General features: G+C 42.6%; 1 protein-coding gene across 3 annotated transcripts in view; it reads right to left on the bottom strand.

Annotated features, from left to right (window-relative positions):
• AP3M2 (adaptor related protein complex 3 subunit mu 2) overlaps nt 1-17,181 on the bottom strand; it is a 767,971-nt gene that overhangs the window by 676,005 nt on the left and 74,785 nt on the right. For all 3 annotated transcript variants that reach the window (XM_044082987.1, XM_044082989.1, XM_044082988.1), the window contains one exon: nt 7,683-8,031. In XM_044082987.1, coding sequence (XP_043938922.1) covers nt 7,683-7,955 — 273 coding nt within the window. In that variant the 5' untranslated portion in view covers nt 7,956-8,031. The remainder of the gene's footprint in view (nt 1-7,682; nt 8,032-17,181) is intronic.

Here is a 17,181-nt window from a genome sequence, read left to right as displayed (position 1 = left end):
GAGGCCTTAATAGTGTAGCACCTTTCAAAAAGGCCTTACATAACTTATTGGACATGACATTAGAACCTAGAAGGCCCACATGAAAATTAGAAATAGCAGCCAGTTGAACACGAATTGTAGCAGCCGCTGCTCCTTCTTCAAAGGTTTCTGCCAGGAAGTCTAAGATTTTTGCAACTGGAGCTATAAAGGGATCAAACATCTTTTTGCTCGGCCCAGAAGGAGAACCTCTTCCATTTATTAGCGGAAAGTTTCCTAGTAGTTGGTTTATGGGAAGAGACTAAAATATGTTGAACCACAGGGGAGATATCAGGGAGCTTGGCTAGCATCGGAAGTGGAGAAGCCAAGCTGTCAGCTTGAGAGTTTGAATGGAAGGATGAAGAGCTCCCGACTGATGTGTCAGGAAGTCCGGAACCGGGTCCAGAATCCAAGGCTCCTCTCTCAGGTAATGCCAAAGGAATGGGAACCATATCTGACGAGGCCAGTACGGTGCAATGAGGATCAGCTTGCGACTCAGCAACTTTGCTTTCTGAAGAACTTTTGGAATTAAAGGAAAGGGGAGGGCGTAAAGAATCCCGGGGGCCAATCATGGACTAGTGCATCTCTGGGTGACTGTCCTGGTGCGGAAACTAGGGCAAAGTAGCTGCTGCATTTGTTGTTTAGGTGAGAGGCAAAAAGATTGCAGCATGGCTGGCCCAGTCTGTGGAACATCATATCAGCCACATCTTGCTTCAGAGACCACTCGTGAGGCATGAGAATTGCCCTGTTGAGCTTGTCCGCTATCACGTTGGACTTCCCCAAATTGTGCATTGCAACCAGAAAACGCTGAGAGGAGATCGCCCACTGCCATACTCTAAGGGCCTCCTGACATAAGGGGTAAGATTTGGTTCCACCCTGTTTGTTGATGTACCACACTACTGACATGTTGCCCATCCAAATTGCTATACAGCCCAAAGGGAGAGAGTTGTGAAGTGCTTGCAACACTAATAACACCGCTCTCATCTCCAGGACACTGATGTGCAAATGGTACTCATGACGTTGCCAAGTTCCTTGGACTGTCTGTCCCAGATAATGCCCCCCCACCCTATTTGGGAAGCATCCGTGTAACTGTGGCTACCGGATGAGGGTCTAAAAAGGGTCTGCCTAGAGTGACTAGGGGAGAGTGAAACCACCACTGTAGATCTTTCTTGCAAGCATCCGTGATCAAGATCATGTGTGACACTGGTAAGTCCTGATACGACCACTGAGTGAAGAGGAACCATTGCAGAATCCTCATATGGTAACGGGGTAATGGAACTAGAGTAATGGCAGCCGCCATCAAACCCAAGACCTTTAGGACAAATTGAGCTTGAACCTTTCACTTTGACAAGAGGAGAGAGACCTGACCTTGAATGGCAAGCACCCTTTCTTGTGGGAGCTTGGCTATCATGTCTCTTGTACTTAGTTGAGCACCTATGAAAGTAATACACAGAGAGGAACAAGGCAGATTTTTCATTATTTATTGTGATTCTTAGGCATGCACAAGTGTAAATCGTGTGTTTCCTGGCCCTTAAGAGATGATGCTCGGTGGTGGCAGTGAGGAGCCAGTCAAAATAAGGAAACACCTGGAATCCCAAACGTCTCAGGTGAGCCGTCACTACTGCCATGCATTTGGTGAACACCCTGGGGGCTGTGGTGAGACCACAGGGCAGAGCTCTGAACTGGTAATAACTGGCTCCCAGCCGGAAGTGTAAATGTCTCCTGGACCTCCTGTCCATTTTTACATGGTAGTACACATCCTGGAGATCGATAGAGCACATCCAATTGTCCTGATCCAAAAAGGGTAGAATGGACTGCAGTGTCACCATCCAGAACTTGGTCTTCTTTACTGACCTGTTTCACTTGCCGAGATCCAAGATAGGTCTCCAGTCCCCCTGTCTTCTTTGGAACTAAAATTAACCTTGAGTAAGTTCCGGATTCTATCTGGTCTGCGGGGACTTCCTGAATGGCTCTTTTTTGCAGCAAAGATTTTACTTCTATGGTTGCTTGATCAAGAAGATTGGGTGAAACATCTGGGACTGATGATTTTTGACTTCTTGGGGGTCTTTGGAAGGAGGGGATTTTGCAACCCCTGGATATTATGCAAAGTACCCACTCGTCTTCTGTTATATCTTGCCAGGCTCTTGGTAAAGTGATATTCTGCCCCCGACTGCCTCCAGAGGTGGGCAGTCGGGCAATCCTTCAGGGATTCTGAAAGGGCCTGGCAGAGAACGTATCTCTGTTGCCCTACTGCAGACTCCCCCTGCCACAAGGTCGGCATCTCCTGTTATTATTTTCCCCTCTGCCTCTGGGGGAATTATCTCCACAAGTGTCTGGCGAAGCTCCCTAGGATTTATGGAACCACATTTTGCCACTCCTTTGGCCTTTGGGATAAGGACGGGATGGAGTGGAAAAACTGACTCCTATGGCAGAGAGTTTTACCATCTCATTTACTCCTGGTAAGAGTCTCTCGAACTTGCGGCCCGAACAAGTCCAAGCCATCAAAGTGGGTGTTCATAAAGAAGACTTGAAGGGCTCTGCAAATTGACAAAGGCGCATCCAGGAATGTCTGCGAAGAGCCACTCCTGTGCCTGCAGCCCTACTCGCTCCATCTGCTGCGTAAGAAATCAAGCACATAGAGGAGTTGACAATGGATGTTAGGGTCGCTAGCTGGCTAGCCAACTTGGAAGCCGTTCCCTCAGCTGAAGGATCCTGGAGGGTATCTCCCAGCTCTTTAAGGAGATCCCTCTGAAGTCTTGTGAAATGTGTTAAATAGTTCAGCGACCGAACAGTAAAGGCCGCTGAAGAGAAAACAAGCTTCCCATATCTATCCATTGCTCTAGACTCCTGGTTTGGCGGATGGATAGAAGAGGAAGTCTCTGTGAGTTCATTCTTGGTGGCTGCTGCCACCACCATAGCATCAACTGGTACGCCTTTGCTGAGAAAGAACTTGTTGTCTGGTGCGGTCATGAATTTGTTAGGCCTTCTCGGAAAGGGCTCCCTGGTCTCTAGAGCACTCCACAACTTTCGATTCACTACAGACAAAAGTGGGTCGAAAGGCAGAGACACCCAGGAGGTAGAAGGTCAGGAATGCGTCCAGGTACACGGACTCGTCCTCAGAAGGGGCAAGGAACTTCCAGTTTCCCATCTCCCTAAGGATTTCCAGGATGTCTGAGAAGGAGACATCTTCAGAGGGGGACCGTGGGGACCCTTCTGAGTCATCCAAGTCTGTGTCAGAGGTGACGGACTCAGGAGAGTCCACATTTCCGCTTAAATTTTTTCTTCCTGGGAACCTCTTCTGAGGCATGCTCAGGAGAGGTTTGGAAGAAGAGGGGTTGCCCTGTGGGGCATCCAGGGACATCGGTTCCCTACACTTGGGACGGAGAGAAGGCTCCGAGGCAGACACTGGTATCAATGGGGACAGAGCCAATGGAGCAGAGGGTGGGGCTGTCTCAGTGGACAGCACACTCATCACCTCGAAGGCGTTGCGATCCTGAACAGAGGCAGGCTCCGGCAAGCCTGGAAACGTCCTGCGCACTGAAGGCGACGGCTCCGAGGCAGATGTGGGAGCTGAACTCACCTGCGCCGAGGCTCCGAGAGGGACAGCGGAGTCAGACAAGGGTCTGATGCCACTTCCCCCCCTCGGAGCCAACGAGGGAGCCTCGGCACCCAGACCCCTCGACTGAGCGGACTGTCAAGGAGGTCGAGCAAATGTCGGAACTGACAAGGCAAGGGTTGTGGGAACAGATGATTCCACCACTACTACTTCCATGCACTCCAGCTCTGAACTGGAAGCAGTCAGAGGAGGAATAGAGACAGGGACTGGTTCAGACAAAGGCGCCAGTTCCTTCTGGGCTGGGTCCGACAACAATTGAGCAAATACCAGTGTCTTGAGCAGCCTCTTCACCACTCTCTCCATATCATCATCCGATAAACTCCTGGATGATTGAGAGGAGTGGGCCAAGGACTGGTGACTACCTGCCACTGATTGCAAAAGTGGAGATTGAGGCGCAGATCTCACCGGGTCCAAAGGAGGAGATCTCAATCTCTTCTGACTCCGGGACGGCTGCGAAGCAACAAATGGAGCTGCCGGAGAAAAGGACTCTTCAGAACCAACAATCCGCTCCGAAGGGTCAGAAGATTTTGACTTTGTCGGCACCGTAGATGGAGCCGACGAAGATGCCAGTTTTGTCTTCAGATTTTTTTAGAAGGCTGAGTTTCCGATGCAACCTCAACCTGAAGTTTTAATAACCCTCTCAATATCAGTTTGTTGCGCCTCTCCTGCAAAACCTGTGCACTAAAGGCATGACAAACAGAGCACGAGTCCTGCAGGTGGACTGCACCTAAACAATAAACACAACTCGTGTGCCCGTCCGTAAGAGACATTTTTTGCCAACACGAGTCACATTTCTTAAATCCTGACTGCTTTGCAGGTTCTTTAGACATCATAAACTACAAAAAAGGGGGAAACAACAATAGAGTTTTTTATTTATTTATTTTTTTAAGAAAGGAGGGGGTAGCCTCTAAGTTAAACGGTTACTGCTCCCACAGGGAGAAAGCCTCTAACAAAAACAGCTTCTCCCCAAGAAGCAAGAGGGATAAAAGGACAAGACAACAACCCTCAAGAAAAGAACGGGCTGCCAATAACACACAGAAAAAAGGCCTGGGAGAAAACGACGGCCTAACAACAGCAAACAACAACTGTAATGAGGATAGGGGTGATAAGGAATAGAAAACTCTAAACTCTAAGGAAATTAGCCCAAACAAATAACAATTTTGACAGGAAAATACATTACTTAGCCTGAGCCAGCAGAAGACAATCTCGACGCTGCAAGCGGCAAATGAGATCTGGGTAGCTATCGTTATGCATGCTGGGATAAGGGGTTAACCTCGAGCCAGTAAGGACTCTTCGAGCTTTAGAAGTGGCCGAGTTGGAGCAGAGAATGGCTCTGAATCCAACCAGAAAGAAGGAATGCGAGATGGACAACATAACATCCCTAATTATGACCCAGACAAATCCTGTTTCATTCGTTGGCATGGGAGATGGAAGGAGTGGGCAGCATACTGCTGGCCCATTAAGGAGGTAGCTTGGCCTGCTGCTTGGGCATCACATATGGCAGCAATGGGTGGTGTGGTCTGTGGTGTCCAGGCAATAGGAATGTGCTTCTATGCAAGTTCAGGGGCAGTCACACTGTGAAGCTTCCTTCCTCTCTCTTTAAAGGCTGTCAGCATTAGTGCCCTTTGGAAGTTGCTTAAGAGATGCTGGAAATTATTTGGGGCGAGATGGGGAGAGACTGATTTCTGCCTTGATGATGGTCCTCTGATTCACACTCACTTAGCAGGGGAAAAAAATGGGTTGGGGACAGTTCTTGCCCTAGTAAGGAATAAATGGCCAAGAATGGTCAAGAGGACTGACAGCTGATAGGCAGAGGGGTTAAAAAAAAAAAAAGCTGACTAGAGTTTATGAAACTGATAATGCACCCTGCTTGCTTTAACCAGTGCATTTCCACAGCAGGCTGTGTGGACCCCCCCCAAGTCTGATCAGTAACCCTCCTTCCCTTCCTGCATATGACATTACATCCCAATGAAATGCCACACATGGCATCTTGACATTTTGGTAGTAAATACAATTTTATGGTGATCCTCTAGTACCATTCTTTTCAAATCTTCCAGTACCCATGAATCCCACAAAACGTTTTTTTCAACAGCCCACATCAAGGAGGCATCACCTGTTAAAATCAGCCATAATACAGGGCAAAAATCTGAACAGTGTTAGGCCCAGTACAACTTCATGAGGCCACATTCATATTACACCTTTCACAAGGACCTTCCTCCTTTCCAGCCTCTCTCTTAAACCCCTTTTTACCTATTTTATTAGCTCTAGCCCAACTCTGATGCCCTAAAATTTCTACAGCATTAAACCTTGCTAACATCCAGGCAGACAGCATCTACACAGTTTCTCCCATCTACCTTTCCCCAAACCAAATCACAGCACTAAACTGGAATGAAGTAGCAAGAACTCTTCTCCTTGAACCCACACTTTTTAAGGACTATTAGTGTGTTTGTCATCAGGAGGCTAATAAGTCTAACTTTAAAAATCCTTCCCATCCATTTTCACAACACACCAGGCTCCTTCTGTGAGTTCCCCTTGTCACAGGGGCTACATTATACATGTTCCAGTCCTTCTGCATTCACCCTGTTTAACAAGAACACTGACTAACCTGACAGATGGTCTATAAACCTCCACTTTTTCCTGAGGACCATAAGCAGTACCCCATCAAATCTCTTGGCCACATGTTTTTTACCCAAGTTCTCTGATTGGATTAATAAGGATATTTTAGTAGAATAAAGGCAAACAATAGCTCCTGCCTCCCACTCCTGGTATTTTAATAGACAGTGCTCTCTAATGAGAAAGATGAAAAAAAAAACTTGTATGGGTCTAAATCTACCTTGTTCTGTCTTACACCCTTTTAGTAGTGTGTGCTCAAACTTGATTACTATTTTGTTGCTTACTGTCACATCTGTAGAATCACTTTTTCTCCTTGTCATCAGATCAGTTTGTGTCTGCTAGGAATATTATTTCATATGAAAAAATACCATAAAATTACTAGTAGTATCTTCTTGGATATCAGTGTATGTTTTATTTATACATTTTATACCTCAAAAATGATATTAAAACAATTTTATTATAACTAATGCCATAATTACTGACACAAAGCATTTAAGATGGATAGCACTGCAGGCATCTAACTAAGATGTTGCACAGGGTTCTTTTTCAAGTTACTGTGTTGAAATTCATGCTACAACTGCAAAAGGGATGGCACATATATAAGCTTCAGATGGTTTATTATCAAAACTATGAAATCCCTATTAGTGTTTAATGACATTAACAAAAAATAAGGTTGGAAACTGTTTTGTGGAGTGTTTACAAAGTCAAATGTTCGTAAGTCAAGAATCAACATTCGGCATATTCTGAAACATTAATCTTCTGCAAAAACAGCTGTTGATAAATCATGCACATTTTTACTCTTTTGCAGGGGGGGCAAGCCCCCTGCACCCCCCACACCCCCTGCTAATTATATTTTCTAATTCTGAGATCGCAGTGAGGAAAAGGGTAATTTTTCTGATCCTCACCGTAGTGCGATCCAATTGTAAACAGTGATGCTCAAAACCACAAACGCAAGTTACATGTCAAGGTTTCTGAGGCGGCAGGATTTCCACTTGCAATTTTAAACTTTTGCACCTTTACCCCCGACCTTATCAATGATGTTAAGATAAGTTTCAAACATTTGATAGTAGACCACTTCAGATAAAAGGAGCACATGATACTTAACTTATTCACAGTTACCACAGCCAAACATAGCTAAGATCGGCAGTTTATAAAGATTTTATCTGGACAGACATTACAGTTTAAAAAAAAAAGTTCATCTTTCGTATACTAAAACAAGAATGTATACATGTTTTGAAATTGTATTCAGTTGTTTACAGTAAAGTGACATTCATGCAGTGTATCACCTTAGCTCTCCGAGTTGATAAATTCATGTCAAATAAATCAGAAGAAGCAGAAAATGCCTTTAAAAAAGGACACCTAAAGCTTAACTCAGAAGTATCACTACAGATTTCTATTATATCAACCCACCTTCAGCAAGTATCTGAGCCACTCTTACCTGAAAAGTGTCCACCACCCTGTGTAAGAATTCAATGACAAACAGAGGAGGAACTTCGCTCTGAATAACTGCGACAAAGAAGATCTTGTGTCGGTAGACACTAATAAGGTAATGATGAGGAGTTGGGATCACAGGAGGCACATTCTCTGCCTCAGTTGCCCTCTCCTGTGCCTCAAAAAAGTAGTCACAGACTGATCGACTAACCACGCTTTTCCAGTGCTTCTCCAAGAAGATGTCCCCTGAAGAGTTGATAAGGAAGAGGCTGTGGATCATAGCGGTGGTGGGTTATTAAATTCTGCAGAATAACTTCAAGTGAAACCCAGCTCACTGACTCAATGAAACTGAGAATCTGTGTGCAAGGAAAAAAAAAACAGAATGGTAAACTGTTGTATGTTGCAATACATGATTTTTTTTGTCAATTAACTTTTAATAATAAATGAACCAAAATTAACACATTACAAAATCCTCATATCATGTACATCAAATGAGATTTAATACGTTTTCCTAAATAAATGCTTTATTTTGCTTCTTTATTGTATACAGTCAGAAAGGTACTCAATGAAATTTCATAATCTATTATAAAATTTATACAACAGTAGCTGCACATGTGGGATAAAATAGTTAAAACGGACAAAGAATGTATAATTCTCTTTTGATTTGCAATAACATTTTTGTTCATTAGTGCATTGGACACTCTAAATTGGCCTAGGAGTGAGTGAGTGCGTGTGTGTGTGCCTTGTGTGGAAGGTTAGGCGCCGGGCTGGTAACTCAACACCGTAAAAACTCCACTGCCAATCATGAGCGGACAAGTGATCCGCTGTGGCAACACCTAACCTTGAAAAAGTTGAAAGGAAAAGTGCATCATGACTAATAGCCATTGCTATAGCCTATACTATTCTATCCCCTTAAGCCAAGTTACTCTCAAGAATGGGCCTAATATTTGATTTTTTTTTAATTCTACTAACATTTCTCCTTAAATGCTCTTCTGGGATTAACACAGACAGGAAAGAACAGATAAGCAGACTCAAGAGAAACAATGCACTTTCCACCAGATTGAGGAACAGTCGGACAGCTCTTTAGCCTCGCTTAGTTATGTAACAGCTTTAGGACACTTCCAAATCCAGTCTACATCTGTTTATGACCTTAAGCCCTGGCTTGTGCTGTAAGAGGTCCTATGGAACAATCAGGTGCTAGGGTCACTGCAGCAAGCCACACAGTCCATGGATGAGCAACAATGAGAGTATATCCACATTTTTGATATTAAACAAATTAATTTAAAGGTAGATATTGAGCTCTGCCAAGGGTCCATCTTGACATCATTGCTACGGTTTGTTAGATTCATGCACAAAATATGAAGACAAAGGTGAAGTTAGGATGGTGTTTGCTTTACAGACAGATGGCACAGTGGTTTCCAGATTATATCCTTTTTGGCTTTTTTTACCTCAGTCTCCAAAATACAGCTGAGTGATTCACTATGCAGTGCAAAACAAATGGGATGAGATTAGCACTTCTAAATATAAGACAGTGGTGTTCTCATCAATGACAGACTTTGTCTTCAGATGAACATATGGGGAGAGTTGCCCTTAGCATATGAGTTGAACTATGCTGGAATTTTAACAGTTTGGTCTTTTCTTTAATCTAAAAGGACTATTTAACAAGTCAGTGTAATTTTTATGTATAGATTAATGATTTTTACATGTTACTACAAAATTTCTTTAAATGTATGATATTGCTTTAAAAGATTCGTAAAAGCAAAGAACATACATTTTCACACCACACACAAACACACACACACACACACACTATATAAAAAATGGAAAATTAGTTGTACAGGAACAATATCAGCATACAAATTACTAAAACAGACTGTTGTCATAACTTCTAATGTAAGATTCATGTCAAAAATTAATTTGTATTATTATTACAAATAAGAAAACAGGATTCAGGGTGGTATTGCTTGTTTAAACCACAGTTTAAGTTAAAACAAGAGAGGAGTGTTTTCATCATTAAGCATTTAAATACATTCAATGACAGTGACCGGAACAGTGGTGCTTACATTGCTGTTTGACATGCAAGCACACTGATCAACAGACAGATACACAGTGACTTTGAACTTGCTTAGATGAGGAGTAAACGGCACCAATCACAATAAAAAAGCAAATTATGTTTATACCACTGTTAGTACCTCTGTCGGCTTCATCTAGTATCTCTTGCTAGGGAAATAGGGGTACAGTCTGCACGTGCATGCATTAGTTCTATGAGGTAACAAACCTCAGTAGGGCAATCAGCTTGTCGTTGGAAAAATGTATAGCAAGAAATTTAACTTGGCAGTGCATTACACATGTTAACCAAAAAAAAAAAAAAAAAAAACTAACAAACAAATGCTACTTTATCCAGAAATGTAAACAAGGAAATTGAAGGAAGACACCTTTACTGCTTATCCCTGAAAATCTGTTTTTACAGACGGTACCTTACAAAACTGAACCAGGTTACTTCAAAGAGACATGGTGTTAGTAAAACATAACATTTTGAGTACAATCTCAAGCAGCAGGCAGAAATTCCCTGGGTGATGGACACTGCAGGGTTCTTAGTAGCAATTCTGTGCCAAGACCTATCCTACATCTAGATTGACTAGACAGCATTTAGTGTTTAGAGAATGCAGGGACCATAGTCCAAGTGACCATATGTAAAATGTCTGGAGTAGAAACACTCCTAATGCAAGTTGCAAATGAATCTGCGGCTGTTACAGAAGGAGTCCTGGGCAGGAAGTGTTATATTGTAGTTATCATAAAGGCAAATTAATGTGCTGACCACTTTAACTACACTTAGAAACTGTGAACCACCATGCAGTAAATGTTCCTGAGAATTCTGGTAATTAAAAACACTGTACCACTAGCTAAACTACTTGTTCAAGAAATCCCCAAATAACATTTGTGACAAGCCCTACTTACCTGTAACAGTACATCTTCGTAGAACACACTGCCTTACTGACATTCAGGATAGTAGTGCCCGGCTACCCTCCTCTGGCAGACTATTAAAGTTCAGAGTCCTTCCCACTGTCTGTCTGTGGGAGTGATGGACCAGTCACCTGGCAGTATAGGGACTGCCTTGCAAATCCTCAGACAGGATCCTTTCAATTTTCTAGGGTCCAACAGGAAGACAAGATGGTAACACAAGCATTGTAAACATCTAGTGTTCCAACATCAAAACAACACAGGCACAGACACACACTAACAGAGGCCATGGAGCAGTGCACAGTGGCAACCCAAACACCAAACTATGTACATCCAAAAAGGGAGATGGTGGGCGAGTACTGTCAGTAAGGCAGTGTGTTTTACGAACATCTACTGTTACAGGTGAGTAGGACTTGTGCAAATGGTCATTCTTGTAGATTCCCAAAGTTTGCCCAAACCATGAGAATGAAGGATAAAAATCCAGGAGCCATTGAAGAGTGGTCCTAGCAATGCCTTGCAATGGATCTTAAAATGGCATCCAGCTTGTAGTACCTCATAAAGGTATGGACAGAGGACCAAGTTTCTGCCTATAGAATACTTCTAGCATCCAATCCCCTCCTTCCCAATATCCCACTGAAGAGGAATAGAGGAACCTTGCCAGTGTTCAGCCAATGTACAATGGTTTGCTTACAGATAGACTGACCTGTCAGAAAATCGCACCAAATAGCAATTTAAATGAAAAGTTGTTTAAAATGTTGCAATCTTGATCAAACACCCCAAATAATCATAACTTCCACGAAAACAACTGCAATATAAGCATGGTTTCCTGTCAAAACTTACAAAAGAAGCTTTTAATCAAAAGAAAAAAAAACAAGCACAGTTAACACATGGTTGTGGAAGCACAATGTAATGACAGGAACTGTATTACAAAGGCCTTACTGCAGAAACTCATCTAAGCATTCACAGACGGCTATAAAACGCATCTGATGTGTTACAAATCCTCAAAATCCTACAATCAGGTTATAATAAAACAGTATAAGCCTTATATGCAAAGTAAAAACCCAAGGTTATACAAAATTTCTAATCAGAAAAAACAAACAAGCAATCAAAGCAGCAGAATAAAATATTCAAGCTCTGATAGAAAAAGCATAGGGAGGAAAAAAAAGAAAAAAAGATTTTTACCTGAGCTCAGCAGCTGAAGTGATCCAAAGTAAGGGGCTGTCTTCCAAGAGATCCTTCTCCTACTTATGGAACTAGAAAACTGTAAGGGTCCTGTCTGTACTGCCACCCCAAACAGGCAACTGTATTCTGCCTGACAAGCGTACCAGTGGACTACTACTTAAATGCCAGCAAGACAGTGTGTTTGTTAAATATCATCTGTTACATAATTTAAAAAAAATGAATATTCCTCCCTTTAACATTCTTTCATTCACCTTAATCTTGTGGGCATGGGGAAACAACACCTACAAGGGGCAATTCAGATTTATTTATTTATTTTATTTTACATTTGTTGAATGGGATAGTCCGACTGGATACATGTCCATTTTCAGCGGAGGCCCGGGGAGAAAAAGCTTCAGGTTACAAAAAATAAACAATTCCACTTATAAAAAAGCAATAATATCTATACAGTACTTATAGAGGTGTCCCTGTAGAGGGGGCTTACACAAAAGTAAGAGTGATTACAAAATATTTGTTGAATAAGGTAGACGCAGGGTTATATGCAAGAGTTGTTAAGCAGTACATACTGAAGTAGAAACTATTTACAAGTTACTTACAGCTCATTTACAAAATTACATACTCTGTGGTCAGAGTGGGAGTATAAAGACTTTTGTTACATATCAGACAGATGTGGCTGCTATCAGTAAAGAAGGAAGATAGAAGTGGCTTTCATTAGACAGATGGTTTACGGTAGGAGTTAGTCAGGGTTGCTACAGGGACAGAGCCAATGTCCAATAAGGTACTGTTTGAGGCCTTTTTTAAACTGGTTTAGCGATGGTTCCCGAGTAAGATTAGTTGGGACAGAGTTCCATGTTTTTCCAACGAAATTGGCAAACAGGGAGTTACCAGCAGAATTAGTTGCTTTTTGAGTTTGGACAAGAGATTTGTTGGATTATCTGAGTGGTCTGAGATTATGATATGGTTTTAGGATGTTTTGTTAGAGCTGGAATGTTTTCGGGTTTATATAATATTTTGTGGGTGATAATGAGCTGGTTAAACTGGATTAATGTGGGTAGTTCGAGCCATCCAAGAGGCTTAAGGTTAAGGCAGTGGTGGGTCCTGTATAAAGAGCCCATGGCAAATCTAGCTATATGGTTATAGTCACGAGCAAGTTTATTTAGGTCAGTTTTATTCAGACTGGTGAGAATGGGGGAAGCATAGAGAAGGGTTGAGGGTAGGTGGGTTTGGGCAGTGGCAGTCCTAGCTAGTGGGGTTAGAAAGGATTTATTTCTATATAGTAGGCCAAGTTTTTTATTAATGGTTTTGATAGTTTTATTGATGTGCAGGTCGAATTTGAGATCATTGTCAATTATGACACCTAGGAGCTTAGTATTGGTCTCAGGAGTGATAGAGGAGCCATTAAAGGTATGAGCATTGGACTACGTTACTGCTGTGCAAATGTTATCAATAGAAGTTCTTGACCAAAAAAAAGCAAATGAAGTGGCCATGGATCTAGTTGAGTGGGCTTTAAGTGGTCTTGGCAGAGAAATGCTTTGTTGAGAGTAGGTCCAAGAAATGCAATCACTAATCCATTTTGCCAATGTAACTTTAGAAACTAGATAACCCAGTTGATTTGATGAGAAGGACACAAACAGTTGATCTGATTTTCTAATTTGTTTCATTCTGCATAGATAAAAATGTTATTAGTCTATGCACATCCAGGAGATGTAGCATGTATTTTCCTTTGTTTGCAAAATTTGGAAAGAAAAATGGTAAACAAATGGATTGGTTAAAGTTAGATTTCAGAAGCCATTTCAGGTAAAAAAAAAAAAGAAGAGTTTGTTCACAAGGTAACCCTATCTTTATGGAAAATAATGTAGGGAATCTTTGATGAAAGAGCCTGGAGTTCAGAAATTCTTTTTGCAGATGTGATAGCTACTAGAAAGGCTGTTTTCCATGACATGAATTTTGAATAATTTTTTGCTGAAGGTTCAAAGGATTTTTTAATCAAACCTTGAAGCACCACATTCAAATCTTAGGGAGGCGAAGGATAATTTATTGGAGGTCTAAGGAGAAAAATGCCTTTCAGAAAGTATTTACATAATTTGGAAGAAGCCAAAGAATTATTTTTATCTCCTATATGAAAATTTGTAATGGCTGACAACTGCAGTTTAATCATAGAAAACCTACCTCCTTCTTTAAAAAGAACAGCCAGAAATTCAGAAACAGCAGAAAAGGGGTCAACATTATTTTTCAATGCCCAAAGGGAAACTCTCTTCCATTTGCTCTTGTAAACTTTCTTGTTTGAGTCTTTTTGTGAGGATAACAAAATGGTACATACTGGTGAAGAAAGCCTGGTCTGTCTGGCAACTACAGGAATTGGAGAAACCATGTAGCTAGTTTAAGGGCTGGAATACTGGGATGATTCATTCCTGAGGGGTGTGAGAGGAGATTTGGAGTTGGGTCCAGTATCCAGGGAGGATAACGAAGATGCTAGGGAGGATAACGAAGATGAGACCAAAAGAAGAACAACACCTGTCGAGGCTTGTAAGGGTTAATAAGGATGACAGAGTTCTTCAAACAGATTAGGAATTTGGAAATCTAAGGAAGTGGAGGATAAGCATAAAGGGGACCGGATGGCCAAACATGGACTACAGAATCTGTTGGCGACTCCCCATGAGGGTGGACTCAGAGCAAAGTACTTGCTGCTGTTGTTATGGGGAGATGCAAAGAGGTCGCAGCAAGGTTGGCCCCAGTGATGGAAAAGTTTCTCCACCACTGACTGCTTGAGAAACCACTCATGAGACATCAGAATGAACCTGCTAAATTTGTCTGCTGGTACATTGGTTTTCTCCAGAATGTGCAATGTGACTAGAAAGCAATTGGTGATCACCCATTGACACACTCTCATAGCCTCTTGGCAGAGAAGGTAAGACTAGGTTCCCCCTTCTCTGCTGATGTACCAGACTACAGACATATTGTCGATCTGAATCACAATAGTTCCTACAGGAAGAGCATCTTGGAATGCCTGCAATGCCAGTATGTCTGCTCTCATCTCCAGGACATTGACATGGGAATTGGTCTTGGGGGGACCATGTGCCTTGGACCATCCTTCCCAAGTAATGCCCCCCCACCCCAACTGGGAGGCCTCCATAGTCACCGTGGCCAATGGGGCAGCAGAACAAAAGGTTGACCTAGATAAATGCCATCCGACTGGATCCACCAATGGATGTGGCATTTGCAGATAAGTGTAAGCTTGACTGGAAAGGATAGGGGTTGTCAAAGAATAGATCAGTGAACAGCTACAGTCCATTGAAGAACATGCATATAGTAACGTGCTACAGGAAGTAGTACTACTGTTGTTGCCATAGACTCCAGCACTCAAAGAATGAATTTGGCTGGAGGAGAAGAATGGGAAAGAATGTGATGAACCTGAGACCTGGGTGTGTCTATGTGAAGGGTTGGTAAGGATGCAATTTGCGTTGTTATGTTCATGTGCACCAATAACCTCCAGGCTCTGTTATTAGTGTTAGATTTAATTTGGTGTAATTGATTGTTATTCCCAGTGAGAGACAAATCTGGAACAAACAGTCCCTGGGTTGTTGAAGGAGATGCATGGAGGGGGTATTGAGGAGCCAGTCATCTAAATATTTGAACAACCGGAATCCTTTGAATCTCAAGTGGGCTGCCACCACTGCCATACATTTGGTGAACACCCTGGGTGCTGTGGTGAGTCTAAATGGTTGGGCTCTGTATTGATGATGACTGCCTCCCAGCTGAAAGTGTAAATATCTTCAGGAGCACCAGTTTATTTTTATGTGATAGTACACATCCAGAAGATCTGTAGGGCACAATGTCATTGCAAAGAAATGGCAGGATGGACTGTACTGTGACCATTCAGAACTTTGACTTTTTCATGTACAGATTCAATTTTCTCAGACTCTATGTTTGACAGCTGGACAGACAAGCTCTCTTCCACTAGCTCTTTTTTTAGTGGCTGCCACCACTATCAACATCTACTGGGACTCTTTTGCTCCAGTGGGCTCTATCCTTAGAGGGAGCTAGAAATTTGTCAGGTTATCTCTGTATAGGCTCAGTGGTATCTGGCTCCTTCCATGCCTGGCGGGAAACTAGATCAATGAGCTCAGCAGCTAGGGAAGAGGTAACCCAAGACATAGATGGGCCAGAGCCAAAAGCTTCCAAAAATACTGATTCCTCTGGACAGGGATTATCGGAAGGCCAACCACCTTTCTGACTGAGAAACTCTAATATGTCCCCAAAGGAGACATCATCTGGTAGTGATCTGGGGGACCCTTCGCCTTCCCTGAAATCAGTACCCTCACTGAGAGATTCCAATAGGGAATCTATGTGACTCTTCTTGAACGTTCTCTTCTGATGGATCTCCTCTGGGGGATGTTCAAGGAAGGTATCATAAGAGAGGTGGAGTTCCTCTATAGGAACTGACTGAAAGCTAGTTGTAACTGGCTGCCCCTGTGGAATAGGTCTGAAGGACTCAGAGCTCAGAACTGAAAAGGGAATTGGGAGTGGATCTGAGGGATGACAGCCCAGACCTCTAGAAAGAGAAAAGGCCCTTTCCATGACCTCAAAAGCAGATGGAACCGGAAAAGCTGTGGTCATCTGCACTGGAGCAGGGACTTCCAGTACAGGTAGATCACAACCCCTACCAGATCCAAGTATGGAGGAGGGAACCGGTCTAGTGCCGAGGCTCGAAGGGGCAGGGACAGATGTAATAACATCAGAGTAGATCAGACTCTGGTATCCATTATGATCCGAAGTTATAGGTACAGAACTGGTCAGAGATGCAGTCAGAGTCAAAGAAGTGATTCTCTTCAGATCTGACTCCAGACATCTCAAAGCTGTTAGACTTCAGGACTCTGAAACTGAAAGACAGATAAAAAAAAATAGTATTTTGTAAAAAAAAAAGAGGTTGGAAGACTCACAAATCCAACAGGGAATTGAACTGGATTGACTCCCATCTGTATCTCCACCCTGAGAAATTTTCGCACTATCTTATCCACTTCCACTTCTGAAAGACTTCTGGGGGACCTGGAGGGTGTGGTGGACTGGGGCCTGAAATGCTTTCTGGGAGTTTGCATGAAGGGAAAGTACACAGTAGGAGAAATCTGATCCAGGATGAATTCTGTAGAATGTGTTGTTTGACAGTGTAAAGTACCAGGTTTCAGATCTAAAGGCTTGGAATTTGAGACCAGAGCTCTGTAACTGGCTGAAATTATAATTGAATCCGAAACTTTATGATCTGATGATTTCGGATCCATGGAATGAACCTTCAGGTCAGAGGACATCGGATCTGATGGTTTTGAAAATTTTGTAAGCAGTTCCAAAAAAGTCCTAGGGAACTTTGGCAG

The sequence above is a fragment of the Protopterus annectens genome, chromosome 9.part0 (genome assembly GCF_019279795.1).
Source record: "Protopterus annectens isolate FY-2018-M chromosome 9.part0, PAN1.0, whole genome shotgun sequence".
Classification (NCBI taxonomy): domain Eukaryota; kingdom Metazoa; phylum Chordata; order Ceratodontiformes; family Protopteridae; genus Protopterus; species Protopterus annectens.
The sequence above is the reverse complement of the archived record's forward strand: the minus strand, read 5'-3'. Positions and strand labels throughout refer to the sequence as shown.